Source organism: Myodes glareolus, chromosome 16, assembly GCF_982192425.1.
Source record: "Myodes glareolus chromosome 16, mMyoGla1.1, whole genome shotgun sequence".
Classification (NCBI taxonomy): domain Eukaryota; kingdom Metazoa; phylum Chordata; class Mammalia; order Rodentia; family Cricetidae; genus Myodes; species Myodes glareolus.
The window spans coordinates 12,380,222-12,397,503 of NC_142041.1; the positions used below are offsets into that span (position 1 = coordinate 12,380,222).

Below are 17,282 nucleotides of genomic sequence, written 5' to 3' on the forward strand. Positions count from 1 at the left end.
GATGTCTCTGAAGAGCTCTTGGAGAAGGAGGTAGGGAAAGGGGCAGCTTCACTGATTCCGAGGGTGTCCAGCTTTTCACCGGAACCCAAGTCCGTCTGCCCTTTCAAACACCCCCGCCCACGGTGCCACCGAAGTGATTCATGCAGGGAACGCAGTTTCCCCTCCGCGCCCTCCCCAGAGTTCCTGACTGCGCGGTGGGGGGACCTCCGGCGCCCACTCGCAACCGCCACCCTCGGGGGCCGCGTGCTGCGAGGACGTCCCCTCCCGCCAGGCGTCGGCGCGGGCTGGCGTAGGGCGTGCGTCAGCTGCAGCCCGCTGGCGATTGGGGCGCGGGCGCCTCCTTCGGTTTGGGGCTAATTATAAAGTGGCTGTGGCCGCTGCCAGCCTCGGGACAGCAAGGCAGGAGCTCAGAGCCCCGGAGCCCAGCGACACCGAGGACCGCGACGGTGAGGTCCCGATCTGCCAGCCGCCTTGCCCAGCTCCCCGTCGCGCCCGCCTCACACTTGCCTTCTTCTCTGTCCTTTGCAGGGTGGCATCTGGGACCCGCTCCTCCAGCAGCCTGCTCCATCCGAACAGCGGCAGCGTGAGTGCCTTAGCCCCCAAGACTCCCGCGCTGTGGCGACCGTCGCCTGTCCCCCTCATTGCATGCGTTCGCCCAACTTTCTCGGGATACCTCTTTGCCATGGGGGTCCGTGTCCTATTCCCCAAGCGCCCGCTCCCGAGCTGCGATCTCCAGTGTTCGCTCCAGAATCTTGCCCTGGGCAACAGACGCCCGGGAAAACGGGACGCCCTCGGAAGAACAGGTTGCCATCGGGAGGACAGGACGCCCCCGGGAAGATAGAGTGACCCCTGGAAAACAGGATACCCTTCCCCGGAAAGACAGAATGCCCCCAGGAAGACAGGATGCCTTTAGGGGAAGCCCCAGAACAACTGGAGCCCCTCTGGTTGAGCTATCCCTCGGTCACCCGGGAAGATGTTGGGCTGTGGGCGGGGTCCGGGAAAGGGTGTCTCTGCGGGTCTTGCTCCCACCTAGCATGGTTCCCTCCTAGGGAACCTTGAGACGGACAGGTCTCCATGTGCGCATTGTTCTCTCCTACAGCCCATGGCGCGGATCCTGAGACTTTGCACCTGGCTGCTGGCACTTGGGTCCTGCCTCCTGGCTACAGTGCAGGCGGAATGCAGCCAGGACTGCGCCAAGTGCAGCTACCGCCTGGTACGCCCCGGCGACATCAACTTCCTGGTGAGTTGAATTCTCGGTGAGGGGATATACTTGGCCATGTTCATGTGGCCAGCCTTGCAGACATCCACCGGTCACTCGCGCTGGAAGGTGAATGACAGGAGCCTTTGGTGACCTGGGTGACCCTGGCACTTCCAAAATGTTGATCCCGATCCACTCTGTCTCCCAATTTGGAACCAGCCTATCTGGGACTCTTAAGAGCTGAGGTATCTTTCACCATACAAATCAATTTCGTTTAGACCTTGGGGATATGGAACCCCTAGATGTGTTCTCTCGGTACCTCGGATAGCACTTTATCTAGGCTGTCAGAAAGAAGTCACCCCAACTTTAAAACCCAAGCAGGGAGCCCTTCAAAGTAGCATCCCGCAAAGAAGGTAATTTTAAAAAATGAGAATGTCTCCCCCCACCCCGTTGCTTTTCTTAAGCTTCCTTAGCCTTGAGTCCCTCCTCTCTGGATAGGGAAGGAATTAGGGGAGAGGTAGGAAAATACCAGGAAAGGCAGGAAAGAACTCACTAAGAGTTCCACGAACAAGAGAATTACCCTTTGCCTGGTCTTGACTGCACTTTTGTAATAACGGCTAAAATGACCCTTTGATTTGGTTCGGAGACGAGCAGAGAAGACAGCCAGCGCCCAAGGAGCTGGAATCAGTCCAAAGACAGCCTGCCCCACACAGGAGCTAGGGGAGACAAGATGGCTGTTCCCGTCTTCGGAGGTGACAGGCTTTCCAATCACAAGGGCGGTCCACCGGGTCTGAATCTGTAGACATGAGTTTTCAGAGGCTTCATTTTTTTTTAATCTGCTCTCTCAATGATCAACTGTCCTGTCTCTGAAAATTCCTTGATAGTTCAGAAGAGAGGGATATGTTAGTCCAAACTGCCTCAGCTCATGCTTGAGCGTTTGAGGGGAGCTTCACATTTTTGAGATATTAGAAATGGGAAAGAAACAAGAGAGATGCAGAATCCAAGCTGGTGTTTGCTTCGTTGGAATGTTTTGATCGCATGGTCTATTTCAGTTGATGGAGACTAACTTGGCCTTAGAGAGGAATTGTGAGGGGAACATTATTCCATTTCAGCCTTCCTCCTTCTCCTATAGTCATGAGCTTGTGAGGTTTAACCTTCTGAGGAATGGACTTTAAACAAAGGAGATTAAAACCATACCGTACTGAAGGTCACTGTCTGACCCCTGAATTCTGGGGCACAGTCCCGGGTATTTATTGAGAGTCACTGACATTTTACCTCTGCCCTCTGCTTGACAAGCAGAGTCCGAACCTAGCAACTCAACACATAACTTAAGATTCTCTGCCAGCTACATAAGGGCGATGTGAATTCTAGAAGAGTCTGAGAGCCAGTAATCTGACCTCCAACGGTGGCAGATTTACTGTATCATATGGTTTGGGAACTCAAAGATCACTGATGTTTAACAATCCCTGTTTGAGAAGATGTCACTCAACTGCCCACTTCCCCGAGCTCAGAAATGATGCTCATCTTCCTTTTCCATCACTGAAGAGCATGAGCCGAGGTCCTTGCCTGACCAGTAGCTGCCACTAGCTAGCAGAGAAACTTCTGGTTTCTCTGTTTCTTCTCAGCTGCCACTCATCCTTGACAGCGTTGCTGGTGGCAGGGCAGGTAGAGAGGGTACATTGTATCCTTGCTACTGTAGCTGTCTGTACGCTTACCTGTGTGCAGATGATGAAGGGCGCAGGCAGTACCAACAGGTTAGAGAACAGCCACTATCCATTAAAACAGCTTTTAGGAAGCCTTTCACGGAGTGACTTGGTTTCAGTCGTGGTGTACATTTAATGTTGCTGTTTTCTCATTGGCAGGGAATTAGTTAATGGTCAAATGTTGCTGAAATTATGGCTGTTCTGGAATTTAAGTTAGAACTCATGGGCCAAATGAGGTTGCCTAGTCAAAGGTACAGAGTAAGTCAGTAAATATTTGCCAGGTTCCCACAAGATAGGGTAATGGACCAAGATGAGAAGTCGCCCTGACAGTTGCTGGCCGTTGCCCTTTAGAGTGCGCTAGACCAGAGCACTCGGTGACATTCATTATTGGCCCCCAGATCATGGAAATACATTTTTAGAGTGGAAATCTTATTGCCTCTTGTACATCTTAGCCTTTTAATGATGTTTGGGGTCTTTAATCATATATTTTCAAGAATAAAATGGCTTATTTTAATTATCTCCTCTTTATCTTTTACATGCTCGTGTGTACTTAATTTTCCTCAACACAAAATTAAAATAGCCATGATAAGCTGGTTAACTATGTTTCCAGAAGATTTTATTGTTGCACGAATAAAAGCTTTCATCGTGAAAATAATGTGTGTATTTAATATTAACATGTCCATTTTTAAATGCCAAGAGCAGACTTGGATTTCCTGTCTAAATCAAGGGCTGTAGCCTGGGGTCTGTAAGATCCTTTTAGAAGGCCGTGAAACCCGTCCCCCCAAAAAATGCTTAGGAACATAATAGGATTTTGCAATGTTATCTAAAATTCATGTTATTTTTATTGTAGGCAAGCAATTGAATTGAAAAAATTGTTTGAATGAGGTCATTTAAGATATATAGCCTAAAGCTGACTATGGCTTGAGTTTAATTGCTCTATAATAAGAAAACATAATTCCATGCTGCTAATTCCTCCTTTATTAAAGAATATGACTGTACTAGAAAAGACCTGTTTTATACACAAATGACTTAATCTTAAGAAAAATATGAATAAGCTGTGCATTTGCATCCAGGTAATTAATAGTATTTGGCTCAAAATGATGAGATCTGTTTTAATCAGCCAGTAAGTGGGGAAGATGCCAAAACATCTCATTTTTCAGCCGATCAAATAATTTATATCAAATAAGTGTGGTATAGTGATTTGAATGGCTTTCTGTGTAAACTTATTTTGGAATTGCAGATTTTTTTTCTTTAAAGGTTGAAAGTATGGAGGGGATTTTTAGGAAATGTCTCTAGTCAGGTCAAGAGAAATTCCTCCCTTGGGGCTCAAAAGGTCTCAAATAAAATTGCATCTCCAGTAGGAAGCAATGTGGCCAGATTGGGTTCTGGAGGCAGCCATTTGAGTTAGAATTGGAGATCCCTCGAAACAATGGGATGAGGCAGCATTCCCAGCAAGACTTTAGGACGCACTGGCTCTCTTTTTCCAGTGCTCTCTGATTCACCGTTTGTTCAGTTTGGGAGTAGAAATAGCCTTTCTCCGTGACAGTGCATGACATAGATAACTACGGTCCATCTTGAGCCCCGAAGGGTCTCTTTTGGTCATGCATCTTCTTGTCTTCCCAGGCTTGCACACTGGAATGTGAAGGACAGCTGCCTTCTCTCAAAATCTGGGAGACCTGCAAGGACCTCCTGCAGGTGTCCAAGCCTGAGCTCTCTTGGGATAGCCCCGACATGCTCAAAGACAGCAGCAAGCAGGACGAGAGCCATTTGCTAGCCAAGAAGTATGGAGGCTTCATGAAAAGGTACGGGGGGTTCATGAAGAAGATGGACGAGCTTTATCCTGTGGAGCCCGAAGAAGAAGCCAACGGAGGCGAGATCCTCGCCAAGAGGTATGGCGGCTTCATGAAGAAGGATGCGGAGGAGGGCGACACCCTGGCCAACTCCTCTGACCTGCTGAGAGAGCTCCTGGGAACAGGAGACAACCGTGGGAGGGAGAGCCACCCCCAGGAGGGCACTGACAACGAGGACGACAACGTGAGCAAGAGGTATGGGGGCTTCCTGAGAAGTCTGAAAAGAAGCCCCCAGCTGGAAGACGAAGCTAAGGAACTGCAGAAGCGCTACGGGGGCTTCATGAGAAGGGTGGGTCGCCCCGAGTGGTGGATGGACTACCAGAAGAGGTACGGGGGCTTCCTGAAGCGCTTTGCTGAGTCTCTGCCCTCCGACGAGGAAGGGGAAAGCTACTCTAAAGAAGTTCCTGAGATAGAAAAGCGATACGGGGGATTTATGCGATTTTAAAGCCCTTTCCCCACAGTGACCCCAGGCACCCACCAGCCTGCTCCACCCCCAGTGAGCAACTGTCTCATCAATGGTGTTTGTTGTCGTTCGCTGCTTGAGCTGTATAGTTGCCCCTGTGGTCTGGTTAACTACACTGCCTGAAAGCTGTGATGTGTGGGGTCTGTATTGTTTGGAGTCTTGAAACTCAGTACTGGTCTGTTGCAGCTAATCTCGTTATCACGCTGTAATGGCTTACGTTACCTCATCCCTTACGTATTTGATGAGATGTCAATAAACGCTTACTTGTACATAAATATAATAAACCCATTACCCCAACTGCACAATGTTCTTGTGAGAAGTGGCTGTCATTTGTCTGTGGGTGTTCGCAGTAAAAGGCTCGGCTTGCAACAGTGCCGTCAACTGCTGTCATAACAGGATAATAACTGGTCTCTTTCTCCTGATCCAGGCGACAAAACCTTTCTTATTTAACAGTTTGTCTGCAAACTTTCTCATTTAATGATTTGTCTGCAACCTCTTAAATAAATAAATGCAATGGAACAAAGTTAGATGCAAAGGCAGTTTACCCTGCTTTATACAGACAGAAAGTGGAGGCCACAATGGTTAAGTACTTGGTCTAAATTTGTTCAGGAGTTGAAGCAGGAGTGAGATTAGAGCCCTACACTGTTCCCAGTCAATAACCTCTACACCCCACTTCCTCTCCTCCCACCCAGATCTCCAGGAAGAACGTAAGACTGTATCTTGTTCACCATTGCACACCCTTCCCCATAACCATAATGGACCTTCTACTAGCTGATGAATGAATGAATGATGTGAAGAAGTTAATGCACTTGACAACCAGATAATCCAGAAGGGCACTGTGGCCGGTTTGGGATACGAAGTCTCAGAACACAAGGGGCTGATGAATATTTCACATTAACAAAGGGGTTTGAGACATTTTTTCAGATATCAAAAATACAATGATCTTTCACTTTTCTAGTTGAAACTACAGGCAACACCACGCATCCACTCACCTCCCCAGAACCCTCTCCAGCCCTTACCCTGTGTTCTTCAGGAAACCATGTTCTATTGGTCTACAGTGCACCAGGTTCCCACTCAGCATTCTCTGTTCCAGCCTGGGAGGGCCACCTGACGAGGCAGTCCTACCGACCCTGGAAGCCCATTCCAAAGTCTAGCCCTGTGGAGACTTGGGGACATCCTACTTCCCCCGACAAGCTCAAGGATCCCTTTCCCTCCCCCAAAGACCCTTCTGGTCAAGATCCTAACTATTTCTTCCAGAAAGAGCCCTGAGAACTCTGCATTTTGAGTAAGAGGCAAGTAACAGCCATGAAACCCAGGGAGAGCAGGTGGGAAAGAGATGCTGGCCCTGGAGTTCTGTAGCAGAAACCAAGGCTGCTCCGCTCCGGGGTTTTCAGCAGGTGCCCCAGGAGCTGCTCCCTCCCTCCCTCCCTCGGAAAAGCCAACTCCACACTGGCAACTGTTTCCAATGAGATGTTAAACTTGGGTGTTTGTCTTTTTTTGTTCATTACTGGCAATCAGGCCCATTTAAAACGGTGCACGTCCAGCAGGTGTGTCGACACACACCTGTAATCCTAACCCTCCTGGGGCTGAGACAGGAGCAGCACGTGTTCATGGCAGTTTGGGCCACATGGCAAATTCCAGGTCAGTCTGAGGTAACAGCTGCATCAAGATCCGGTGTGAATCAAAGCAAAAACATCAAGTCAAACAAAACACAGCTGTAGATTCAAACGACATGGAAGCTAATATTTGGAGGGGGGATTCAATTAATTCTCTCCCCTGGAGCAAATCATTTGAACCCTTGGAAGCAAGAATCCAACCTACACTATCTGGAAGTGGCGCGTGCTCCCTTCCTCCTTCCTCACAATACATCAACCTAGGAGAACACAATATGTATGTCTGCGTCCATCATGATCTATCTGAGAAGCTAGCACAGGGCTAGGAGGCCAGGTTATTCTGCATGCACAACCAAGCAATCTTTCTTTCCTTTCGGAGGGGGGGGTCCTGTGAAAACAGGGCCCAAATGCTATTAATGTACAGCAATAGACGGCTAGAAGCTGCTCCATTCCATCACCTGTCTCCTGGGCCAAGAACCACACACACAATGTCTGCAACGGAATAGTCTCACACAATGGTAGAGAACCAGGAGCTCAAAAAGTCCTCTGAATCTGCTCAGGGGAGGAATTAGCAGAGCAGAGGGACAGAAAAAGGCGGTGGAAGGATAAAAGGTTTTTCTTTTTACGTCTAGATTTGCGGGACTCCAAGTCCAGGGGAAATATCCCATGGTGCATACTCCTGCCTAGAACAGATAACTCCAGGGTGCCTTGTAGGCCTGCCTTGGTACCCAGATATCCCCTGCTTCCCACCCTCCAACCTACAGTTTCATGGCTAGAATTTTACTTTAACTCTTAAAGACCCAGATATTTTCAAGAATGCTCTGTTTAAATTCTGAGGCGCTGTTGTCTAAGGTCCCCTTGGACACTCCAGTCTGTGCAGACACCTGGGCTCTGACAGTAGTCTCAGTGTGTGTTCAGCAATAAGCACCGGAGGTAGGATTTAAAATGAACCCAAGCCTCTGCGGCCTTTAGAAGGCTCGGAAAAGTATAGGTGAAGAGGCATGGAGACCACATCACCTGCAGAGGGCGCTGCTGCTCCATTCTGATCCTTTGCCGGGCTGTTTCTTCCCTTATTGCAAAGCACCTGAATTTTCACAACCCCACCCTGCAGCTTTGGGGTTCCTTCTGAAAGTTAGTAAGTGTGAGCGCTGAGACCAGCTGGCCTGCATGGAAATTCCAGCTACAGCACTGAAGCTCTCCTGCCTAACTTTCTCCCTAGTTAGGTTTTAAGTAGTGCGCTGTCAAAGAAAACGAAGCCCTTAAGCCTGGGCCCGCCCGCCCGCCGGCTCTTGGGCTGACAAGGGTGGTCCTATTTCTTAGCCTTCCATTTCTTGACGTGGATCTCGGATTCTCCACCACATGCCCAGTCGAGCTTTGTTCTTTCAGAGATGTAGTGACGTCTGAGCTCAGAGTTGAGCTCTTTTCCAAAGGATGTGTCCAGGCGACAGCCGCTGCTTGCAGAGACCTTTAAATCCTTGTTCGGTTTTCCCCGTGTTCACCTCACAACCCGGTAGACCTCGTGATCAGCTCCTCACACGTCACCATGCCTCTGTGTAAACCACAGAAGGACCAGAGTGAACGTCAGTGTATGCTGGACTCTAGGTGATTGTGCACTGCTGCTGGCTTCTTGACTGTGAAAAGCAGGCCATGTGGCTGGGGTGTTATTGCAGTGGCAGCGTCTGTACTTTTCACTACATTTTACTGTGAACCCAAAACTGCTCTAAGACTTTGTCCAAAAGAGGGGCATGAAGAGTCTGAGCCTGGTGTTTGCATGGGCTTGGAGAAGAGGGCAACAGCCCTGTGCTTCCAATATTTGCATTTGCCATTTTCCCCGGACTTTATATAGCACCCACATAAATCAATTTATGTATTCAATGGCCAAGTGAATGAAGCCCTCTGCATAGTTAGCTGGTGAGAAAGAGTTCCAGGACAAAAAGAAGAGGATGTGTAATGCCTGATGCAACAAAGAGCGTGGTTTGATGTTCATTCATACTTTGGTCCCATCACTTCCCATGATGTTCATTCACACTTTGGCCCCATCATGCCATGGTAGAAGCACATAGGGAAGAGAACTTGTCAGTCGGGAAGCAGAAAGAGAGACCTCTGGTCTCTGGTCCAGAGTGGGGTCCTCTGGTCCCCACTGATGACCTGACTCTAGCGATGTAAAGACCTCCTACCGATCCTACCCCCCCCCCCAGCAGAGCCCAGAGCCAAGTCCTTAGCACAAGAACCACCAAGGGACACTCCACATCCAAATTAAGTCACATGCTCATGAGCCAACATCCAGGCAGCAAAGTAAAATTCCAGCCACAGCTCCAAACTCTTTTGAAGGGCCTTCTGGGGATTAGCTCCTCGTTTCTCACCCAGACTTCAAATCCAAAGATTAATTCATCTATTTTAAACTTCATATGAACTGAATTCACAGTGACCCAAATTGTATTAATGAGGCTTCTTCAGGGACCTGCGCAGAGCTATGGTTTATCTCTTTATGGCCACATGTTAGCACCCCATGATCTGACAATACTTCAGTCCCACTTCCTTGCTGACTTGGTGCTTGACTTCCCACGTTTGACTGCTGTCACTGGTACTTCCATAGTTACCCAAGTTTTTCTGATCATAAATTATGCAACACTGCTCATGGTGTCAGGGTGTGTGTGTGTGTGTGTGTGTGCACATCAATACAAACTCCTACCTGAGCTGTACAGCACATTGATACTTTCGCTGCTAATCTTTGATCATTTCAGCCACTCTGCTTCAATTCACACTTTTCGAACTGTAAATGAGATCAAGTCGCTTTATATTACCAATCATTTGGTAATTCATCTGCTTCTGTTTCCAGAGTGCTGTGATTAAAGGTGTACACCATTATGCCTGGCCCGAGATTTTTGATTTATTTGTTTTTAAAACAACACCACGTAATTATTTTCATCCATTTATTGAATCCACTTATTGCCATGATCGTGGCCGCCTGGCATTCACTTTATCGAGTACCCTCTTTCCTCTCCTTTCCGATACTATCTGTTTTAAACCCTAGTGGGATGTTTGTATAGCACAGCCTTCTCCAAATTGGGTGACTTTTGGCTCATTGGAATAAAGAGACCTGAGAACATCCTCCCCAAATACTCCTAGCAAGGTGAGGGAGGGCAGGCCATTTTGATGTCTAGTGGGATCCCAAGGCTTCCAATACAGAGTCATTTCTAAGATCCACTTCCGGGGCCTGAAGTGGGGCACCATTTCCCTCATTGTTAGGCTCCCCCTGGCGCCTCACCCTGTAGGGTGAAAATTCTGATTTAGCTCTTCCCTGGTGATTCCTAAAGGGAAGCTGGGGGCTGCCCTCCCTAGCACACCAATCTAGAAAGCAGACTGGAGGAGAGTTACAAACTGAAAGGTCAGCTTTCCAGAAGTGGAGTTTCCATGGCTCAATAGAGCAGAATATCTGGGGAGACATTCCATGTGGAACAGTCTTAACATGAGCAAGGCCCTAGGCTCCCTCAGTGTTGAAGGGCAGAAGAACAGAGGGCGACCAGGAGGAAGACCTCTGGTTTGAAATCAGTGAGATGGTAGGAGCCTTTGCTGTTGCTAAGCAATTGGCTGCAGGGGATTAGGTGATATCGGTGTTGGCAACAGAAAATTTATTCTAGTTTCTTGAGTTCTTTATATATTTTGAAGATCAGCCCTCTGTCAGATGTGTTGGTGAAGATCTTTTCCCATTCTCTGGACTGCTGCTTTGTCTTATTTACTGTGTCCTTGGCTTTACAGAAGCTTTTCAGTTCCAGGAGGTTCCATTTATTGATTGTTTCTCTCAGTGTCTGTGCTACTGGGGTTATAGTTAGGAAGTGGTCTCCTATGCCAATGTGTTCAAGGCTGTTTCCCACTTTTCTTCTCTCAGGTTCAGTGTAACTGGATTTATGTTGAGATCTTTGATTCACTTGGACTGAGTTTTGTGCATGGTGATAGATCTGGGTTTATTTGCATTCTTCTACATGTGGACAATCAGTTAGGCCAGCACCATTTGTTGAAGATGCTTTCTTTTTTCCATTGTGCAGTTTTGGCTTCTTTGTTAAAAAAAAAAAAAACAGGTGTTTATAGTGGATTAATGTCAGAGTATTCAATTCGATTCCATTGGTCGGCATATCTGTTTTTATGCCAATACCAAGCTGTTTTCACTACTATAGCTCTGTAGTAGAGTTTTGAAGTCAGGTGATGCCTCCAGAAGTTCCTTTATTGTTCATAATTGTTTTGCCTTTCCTGGTATGCACTCACTCATAAGCAGATACTAGGTGCAAAGCAAAGGGTAACCACTTTACAATCCACAGCTCCAGAGAAACTAGGTAACAAGGAGGACCCTAAGAGGGACACACTGATCACCCTGGGAAGGAGAAATAAATGAACTCTCCTGGGTGAACTGGTGGAGGGGGGACAAGAGAAAGGAGGGGATGAGGAACGAGAACATGAGGGAAGAGGATGGTAAAGTTGGGGAAGCGTTGGAGTGGGAGAGCAATGAAAGAGATATCTTGATAGAGGAAGCCATTACGGGGTTAGGGAGAATTCTGGTGCTAGGAAAATTCCCAGGAATTCACAAGAGTGATCCCAGCTAAGACTTCTGGCAATAGTGGAGAGGGTGCCTCAGTTGGCCTTCCCCTGTAGGTGACCACCCAAACTGTCATCACAGAACTTTCATCCAGTAACTGATAGAAGCAGATACAGAAATCCACAGCCAAGCACCAGGCCGGGTTTCCGCAGTCCAGTTGAGAGAGGGAGGAGGAATTCTATGAGCAATAGGTGAAGGTCACGACTGGAAACACCAGAGATAGCTGATCCAGGTTCCTGGAAGCCTAGTGATTCCAGACTTACAGCTGGGGAGACTGTATGGGAATGAAGGAGGTCATTGCATGTGGGCTACAATTGTGTAGCTTCGCCTTTTTGTTGGACCCGCAACAGTAGAACCAGGATCTATCCTTGGAGCATGGTCTGGCTTTTTGAAGCCCATTCTCTATGATGGGATACCTTGCTCAGTCTTAACGGGGGGCAGGGGAAGGTCATTTCCCTGCCTCAGCTTAGAGTGCCAGGTTTTGTTGATTCCACTTGGGAGGCCTTACCTTCTCTGAGGAATGGATGGGGGATGAGCTGGGGGGAAGGGGAAGATGGGAGAGAGGGGGGAATGTGATTGGTATGTAACATAAAAAAAATGTGTTCAAGTTTTTTTTTTTCCTTTTTACTAAACAAATCATTATCAGATAACTTTGGAGCACACCGTGTAACCAGGAGGCAGGTGAGAAAATAAAGGACCTGCTTGTTTACACCTTACTTTCTGTATGCCTGAGGCAGAGGCAAGCGCATACAGCTGTGCAGAGCCCTAAGCACTGAGCTTGCTCCTCAGAGGCCTCTTCCTTTCAGTGCAGATGGGGGGAAAGAGCAACACTCCCCCTTCATCTCCTCTTCCTCCCCGACCATCAGCTGACTTCACAGCTCAGCATTTAAGCACATTTGACCAAGCCACTAAAGTGCGAGTGTCTGTGCACAGCCTTATTTTGTTCTTCCTGTGAAGAAAGTAATTACACACGTACTGTTCTGTTCCTTTTTCACCTGGTAGACTGGCAATGTCTCCACATCAAGGAAGACAGATCTGAGGCCAACCCTTGCTTCAGTGTTGTGCAGTATGTGTTATTCCTTCTAGCAACTTTGCCAGTGAACCATCCATACTGGAAACAATATTTCAATAAATATTCTTATGTATAACGAGTTGCTCCCAACAATTGACATTGTGACATGGGGTCATCTATGATGTCATCGACAAGTTCCACGCTCAAGAACACAGTTCAGTCGCTAAAAAAGGAAGAAAGAAAAGTCACCGAAGAATCACATAATGTTTTTACTCTCTTTCTTTTCATACAGCGTGTTCTGATTGTGGTTTCTCCTCCCCAGTTCCTTGGAAATTCCCACCATCTTCGCTCCCATTGAGATTCACACCCTTTCTTTCTCTCATTAGAAAACAAACAGGGATCCCATAACATTTTAAGTTTATGATTTCATGTTGGGCCACATTCATAGTGGAACACACACACACACATACACATACGTGTGTGTATGTGTGTGTGTGTTAGTCATGACAAAATTCTATGGAATTAACTCTTGAAGGTATAACTGCTAAATCAAAGATTATGCATCTATTTAGTGTTTGCTCCGTGTAGAATATTTGAATTACCAAATCCCTTTCTGCAGTCTTGAGCCCTCCCTTCATACTCTCTCAGTGTCAGGCAATGCCGCTCAAGGGGAATTGGATCAGAACTTAAAACCACTAAGTCAAAGCATTTCATGTCCCATCTGTCAAGCACTGCAAACTGACTGTGCTAGCAAAGTCATTTCCCACTTAGCTTCCAGCGACTGACTTGCAGCATCCACATGCCTACCTTCCCTGCAGGCACTCCTTAGTGTAGGGAGGGTCAGGCATTACGGCCCCACGGGACAAGGTCTGTATTTGATAATGGCTTATTGTTGCATTGCCGTCATAGTGCTGTTTCATTTTGTGGTAGTTTTTCAGTGTGGAAGATCAGTTTGTTGACTGGTGCAAATAGACTCTGCTTGCTACAGGTGTTCAACAAGCATCATTGCGAGCTGTTGTTCCCACCCAGATTCATAACGAAGATATGTAAACTGTTTTATTCAAAAGACATAATTATGCACAGAAAAAAATTAAAAATAAAAATATGTAAAGATTAAAAAGAAATTATACACAGAAAGAGTGAAGTGTGAGTGACGCCTTACATCACGCAAATGTGAGGAGTGTCTGGTAGAGCCACTTCCCTCACTTCTTTGTGACAATTGAAGCCAATTAGGAAGGTCACTCTCATTTTTGAAAGAGGATAAAAAAATGCCAAGACTGATTATGAGAGCTTATCAATATTGGGCATCTGGGTGATGAACTCAATGCTGGGTGATGAACTCAGTGCTGGGTGATGAACTCAATGCTGGGCATCTGGGTGGTGGGATCAACACTGGACATCTGCGTGGTGTGATCAGTGCTGACTGCCTGCATGATGGACTCAATGCCTGGCATCTGGGTGGTGGAAGCAATAGGGGCAGGTAAAGATGCAGGCTCACCCTCCTTACCACGGGCTGCAAGCACCCTGGGATGACTTTAAGTGGGACACCTTACTTAAAACATCATAAGGTGAATATTTTGTGATTTTTTTTAAAAAATTTCATTCTGTAGTTCTCAAGTGTGACCTTTGTAAATGGCAACATTGTTGCAACGGAGAAAGGCTGGACGTGACTGCAGGCCAAGCCACCTGCAAGTTCTGGCCCTAGGTTGGCAATTGTATCAACAGCAGTATGGAACCAGCCCCAAGCAGGCAAAGAAAAGGCTGTTTCTGAGCCACAACTGCAGAAGTATTTAAGGAATAACAAGAGGGAGATCAATTGTTGGTTTCCCAACCGCCCAGACCGGTAAGGTTCCCTGGTATCTTTGTCCTTCCACGGCTACATTGCGTCTCTCTGACTCCTCCTACTCTCGCTGTACATCTCTTTCATCCTAACTATATTCTGCCCTGCTACAGGTCCAAATCAGCTTCGTTATTAACCAATGGTATTCACAGCATACTGAGGGGACTCCCACATCAGAGAGGCAAGGACTGCTTCCTACAAGCAGCAGTGCATAAGAACAAATACCGGGAAAGACAGGCAAAAACATAGAATGGCTTGACTCCTGAAGAGAGTCTAGCACAAAACATTATGATTTTCAATATCGTCCTTTAAATGTCTTCCTTTAAAGAGGGGATGAGAAATTGTGAAATATTAGCCTCTTTGAGCATAACTGATGGCGTGTGTGTCTAATTAATGCGTGACTTCTACTTCGTATCCTCTGCTGCCTGCTGCCCAGATCCCGGTATGCATTTTCCTTGCTCATCGTGAGGCTTACAGGCAAGGTGTGGCCAGGAATGCATTCTACTGCCCTGCTCCATAGCTTGTCTTCCAGCCTACAGTCTTCCCTCCAGCACCAGAGCAGTTTTAGCAAATAATGTATTCCTCAAATATGAAGAGGAGTTTTAGTGATAAATGAGGCGCACAGACATTAGAGAATCTGATTAAACAGGATTTCATTTATCTATTATGATTGTACGTGTGAGTGGTCACAGTGTCATTTGGGGCGTGTAGAGGGCAAAAGGCAAGTTTGTGGGTTCTGTTCCCTCTGTGGATTAAACTCAGGTCATCAGTCCTGTGCAGCACACACTTTGACCCATTGAACCACACCACCAGCCCTCTAAACAGCCTAGATTTTATCTAGACATAGTTAATGATTTTGTACATTCATTTCAAGTTGATGGTAAACCAATTAAACATAAAGATTTTATCAAGGAAAGTTATGATTATGATAGTCCAGCAAACACAAAATGAAAGCACACAAGTGCCTGTAAACCAGTAAGCAGGTAAATGAATTGCAGCGTATCCAAAACGGTAAAATCACTCGCCAGCGAAAGGAGGGACTGCTGAATGCAGGCTGCAACAGGAATGAACCTTGAATATGCTCTGCCCATAGAAGTGACGCACAAAAGTCATATGATTTATGTCTCCATCTCTTTAAAAATCTACTATTACTCAATAAGTCACCTATTCACTAGAGTAGGTAAATCCATATGCCAAAAGCAGATTAGTGTTTGCATAAATTGGTAGGCCAAAAGATGAAGAAGAATCACTAATGGTGGGTATTCCCAATGTTTGTTGGGAGTGATCATTATTGTGTGATGGAGGGGGTGATCACAGTTTCTTCAACTGCCAACTAGTGGCAACAGCTGCACACGTTGGCACACACACTACAAATACTGAGTATGCATTTTAAAAGAATGGATGTTGTAGTATGCCAACGATATCTTAATAAAGTTTTATTTAAAAATAGTTTCTGAAAATTATTTGGTACTGAAGACAGAATTAATTCAAAGATAACAAACATAAAAATGTTACCAAGCTGCTTACATTAGTAAATCAACATCTGAACTTACACCATCAGCAAACAGAAAATCTGAAAACAGTACTTGTAAGTGATAAATTGTCTATGTTGAGGTAAAACTTGGGCAGACTGCAAGATCTGTACCAGGTGTAACATGGGATGGAAGGCTCCAGAAGCTGCCTTTTAAGGATGGGGGCAAATGAGGAAGGGGTGGCCAGTCAAAACAAAATCATATAGTCACATAAACTAGTACGTAACAGTATAGAATGGACACACTTTTGAGCAGCAAAAATATTTTTTAAAAACCCTTCGGAAGGTACAGTAAAGTAATAATTCAGCACAAAATCTATGACTGGGGGAGAAAAGGGGTAAGAGAAAGGACGTAAGATAAATCCGGAAGTGGAAAAACAAACAACAAAAAAATCGCAATCAGCATAAGACTCTAGAATGTGAGTGTCTTGTCCCAGAAGCATCAATATAAATGTGCACCAACGTTCCAAAAAATATGCAAACTTTAAATCAAAATTCTGTATAAAGATAATAAGGGAAGTAGGTAATTGGCGGATGCTAGAGGCAAGACTGTTTTTAAGAACCAGCAAGGGTGAGAAACTAGATTTTCTTTATGAGGCCAGTGAAAATTAGAGCTGCTTTACTGGGGTGAGACTGTTCAGTGATAAAGACTTGCATGATGAATATTTTGATAAGTTTTTAGTGTTTTCAAGTGTGTAGCAACCGCAGCCAAGGTAGTAAACTTAATTGTATGAAGTTTTCTAATGACATTTCATAAATGCAACCTTCCTTTCCCAGCCTTGTCTTCCCACACCGACTGCTTCAATCATCAGACATTAGTCTTCATTTATAGAATTCAGTGTAAAAATGGGATCATGTGGAATATAGTAATCCTTCTACCAATCCCTTTTCAACCAGCATAATAGTACAGAACTTCATCCATAATGCTGCAAGTATCAATAATTCATCCATTTTCATGGGTAGACTACAATGTGTTTCTCCATTCAGCTTTTGGGTGATTTGCACATGGATGCTTGTGCCCAGGTCTTCATACAGCCATGCTTTCGTGTCATGAGGCTGTGCCGAGCAGAAGAATCACCAGGTGTCGCCGGAAGTGTTCGGCTCTTCCGCCAGCCCTTCCACATGCTCGCTCTGTTTCACACGTTCCGTTCTGGTGCCTCGTCTTGTGTGCTCCCCTGTGGTTTTGCGTGAACAGCAGCATCTGTGGGCAGGTCAGCTGGGCTCTCCCTTTCACGTCTGTGTGCACATTAATCCATCTCCTTGCTCAAGTGCCTGTAATGGCGCGTCCTCCCACGGCTTCTGACCCCAGAGCGATGCAGGTGACTTTCGGCACACATTGCTACGCTAGCAGTGTTTTCCAAAGTTACGCTTAACACTTGGGAAAGTGTTTAGCTTTCATTCACCAGAAATTTTAAGAAGGATGAATGGTGCGATTTATTGACAAGCTTACTACGTATACTGAAATTTTAGTATATTTTAGT

At 46.2% G+C, this 17,282-nt stretch overlaps 1 protein-coding gene across 1 annotated transcript; it reads left to right on the forward strand.

Annotated features, from left to right (window-relative positions):
* The first annotated feature begins 336 nt into the window (after positions 1–336).
* Positions 337–5,519, forward strand: Penk (proenkephalin). Its single transcript, XM_048420646.3, has 4 exons — positions 337–446; positions 529–583; positions 1,100–1,240; positions 4,525–5,519. The coding sequence occupies exons 3-4, from the start codon at positions 1,103–1,105 to the stop codon at positions 5,194–5,196; spliced, it is 810 nt and encodes a 269-aa protein (XP_048276603.1). The 5' UTR covers positions 337–446; positions 529–583; positions 1,100–1,102; the 3' UTR covers positions 5,197–5,519.
* Positions 5,520–17,282: the final 11,763 nt, after the last annotated feature.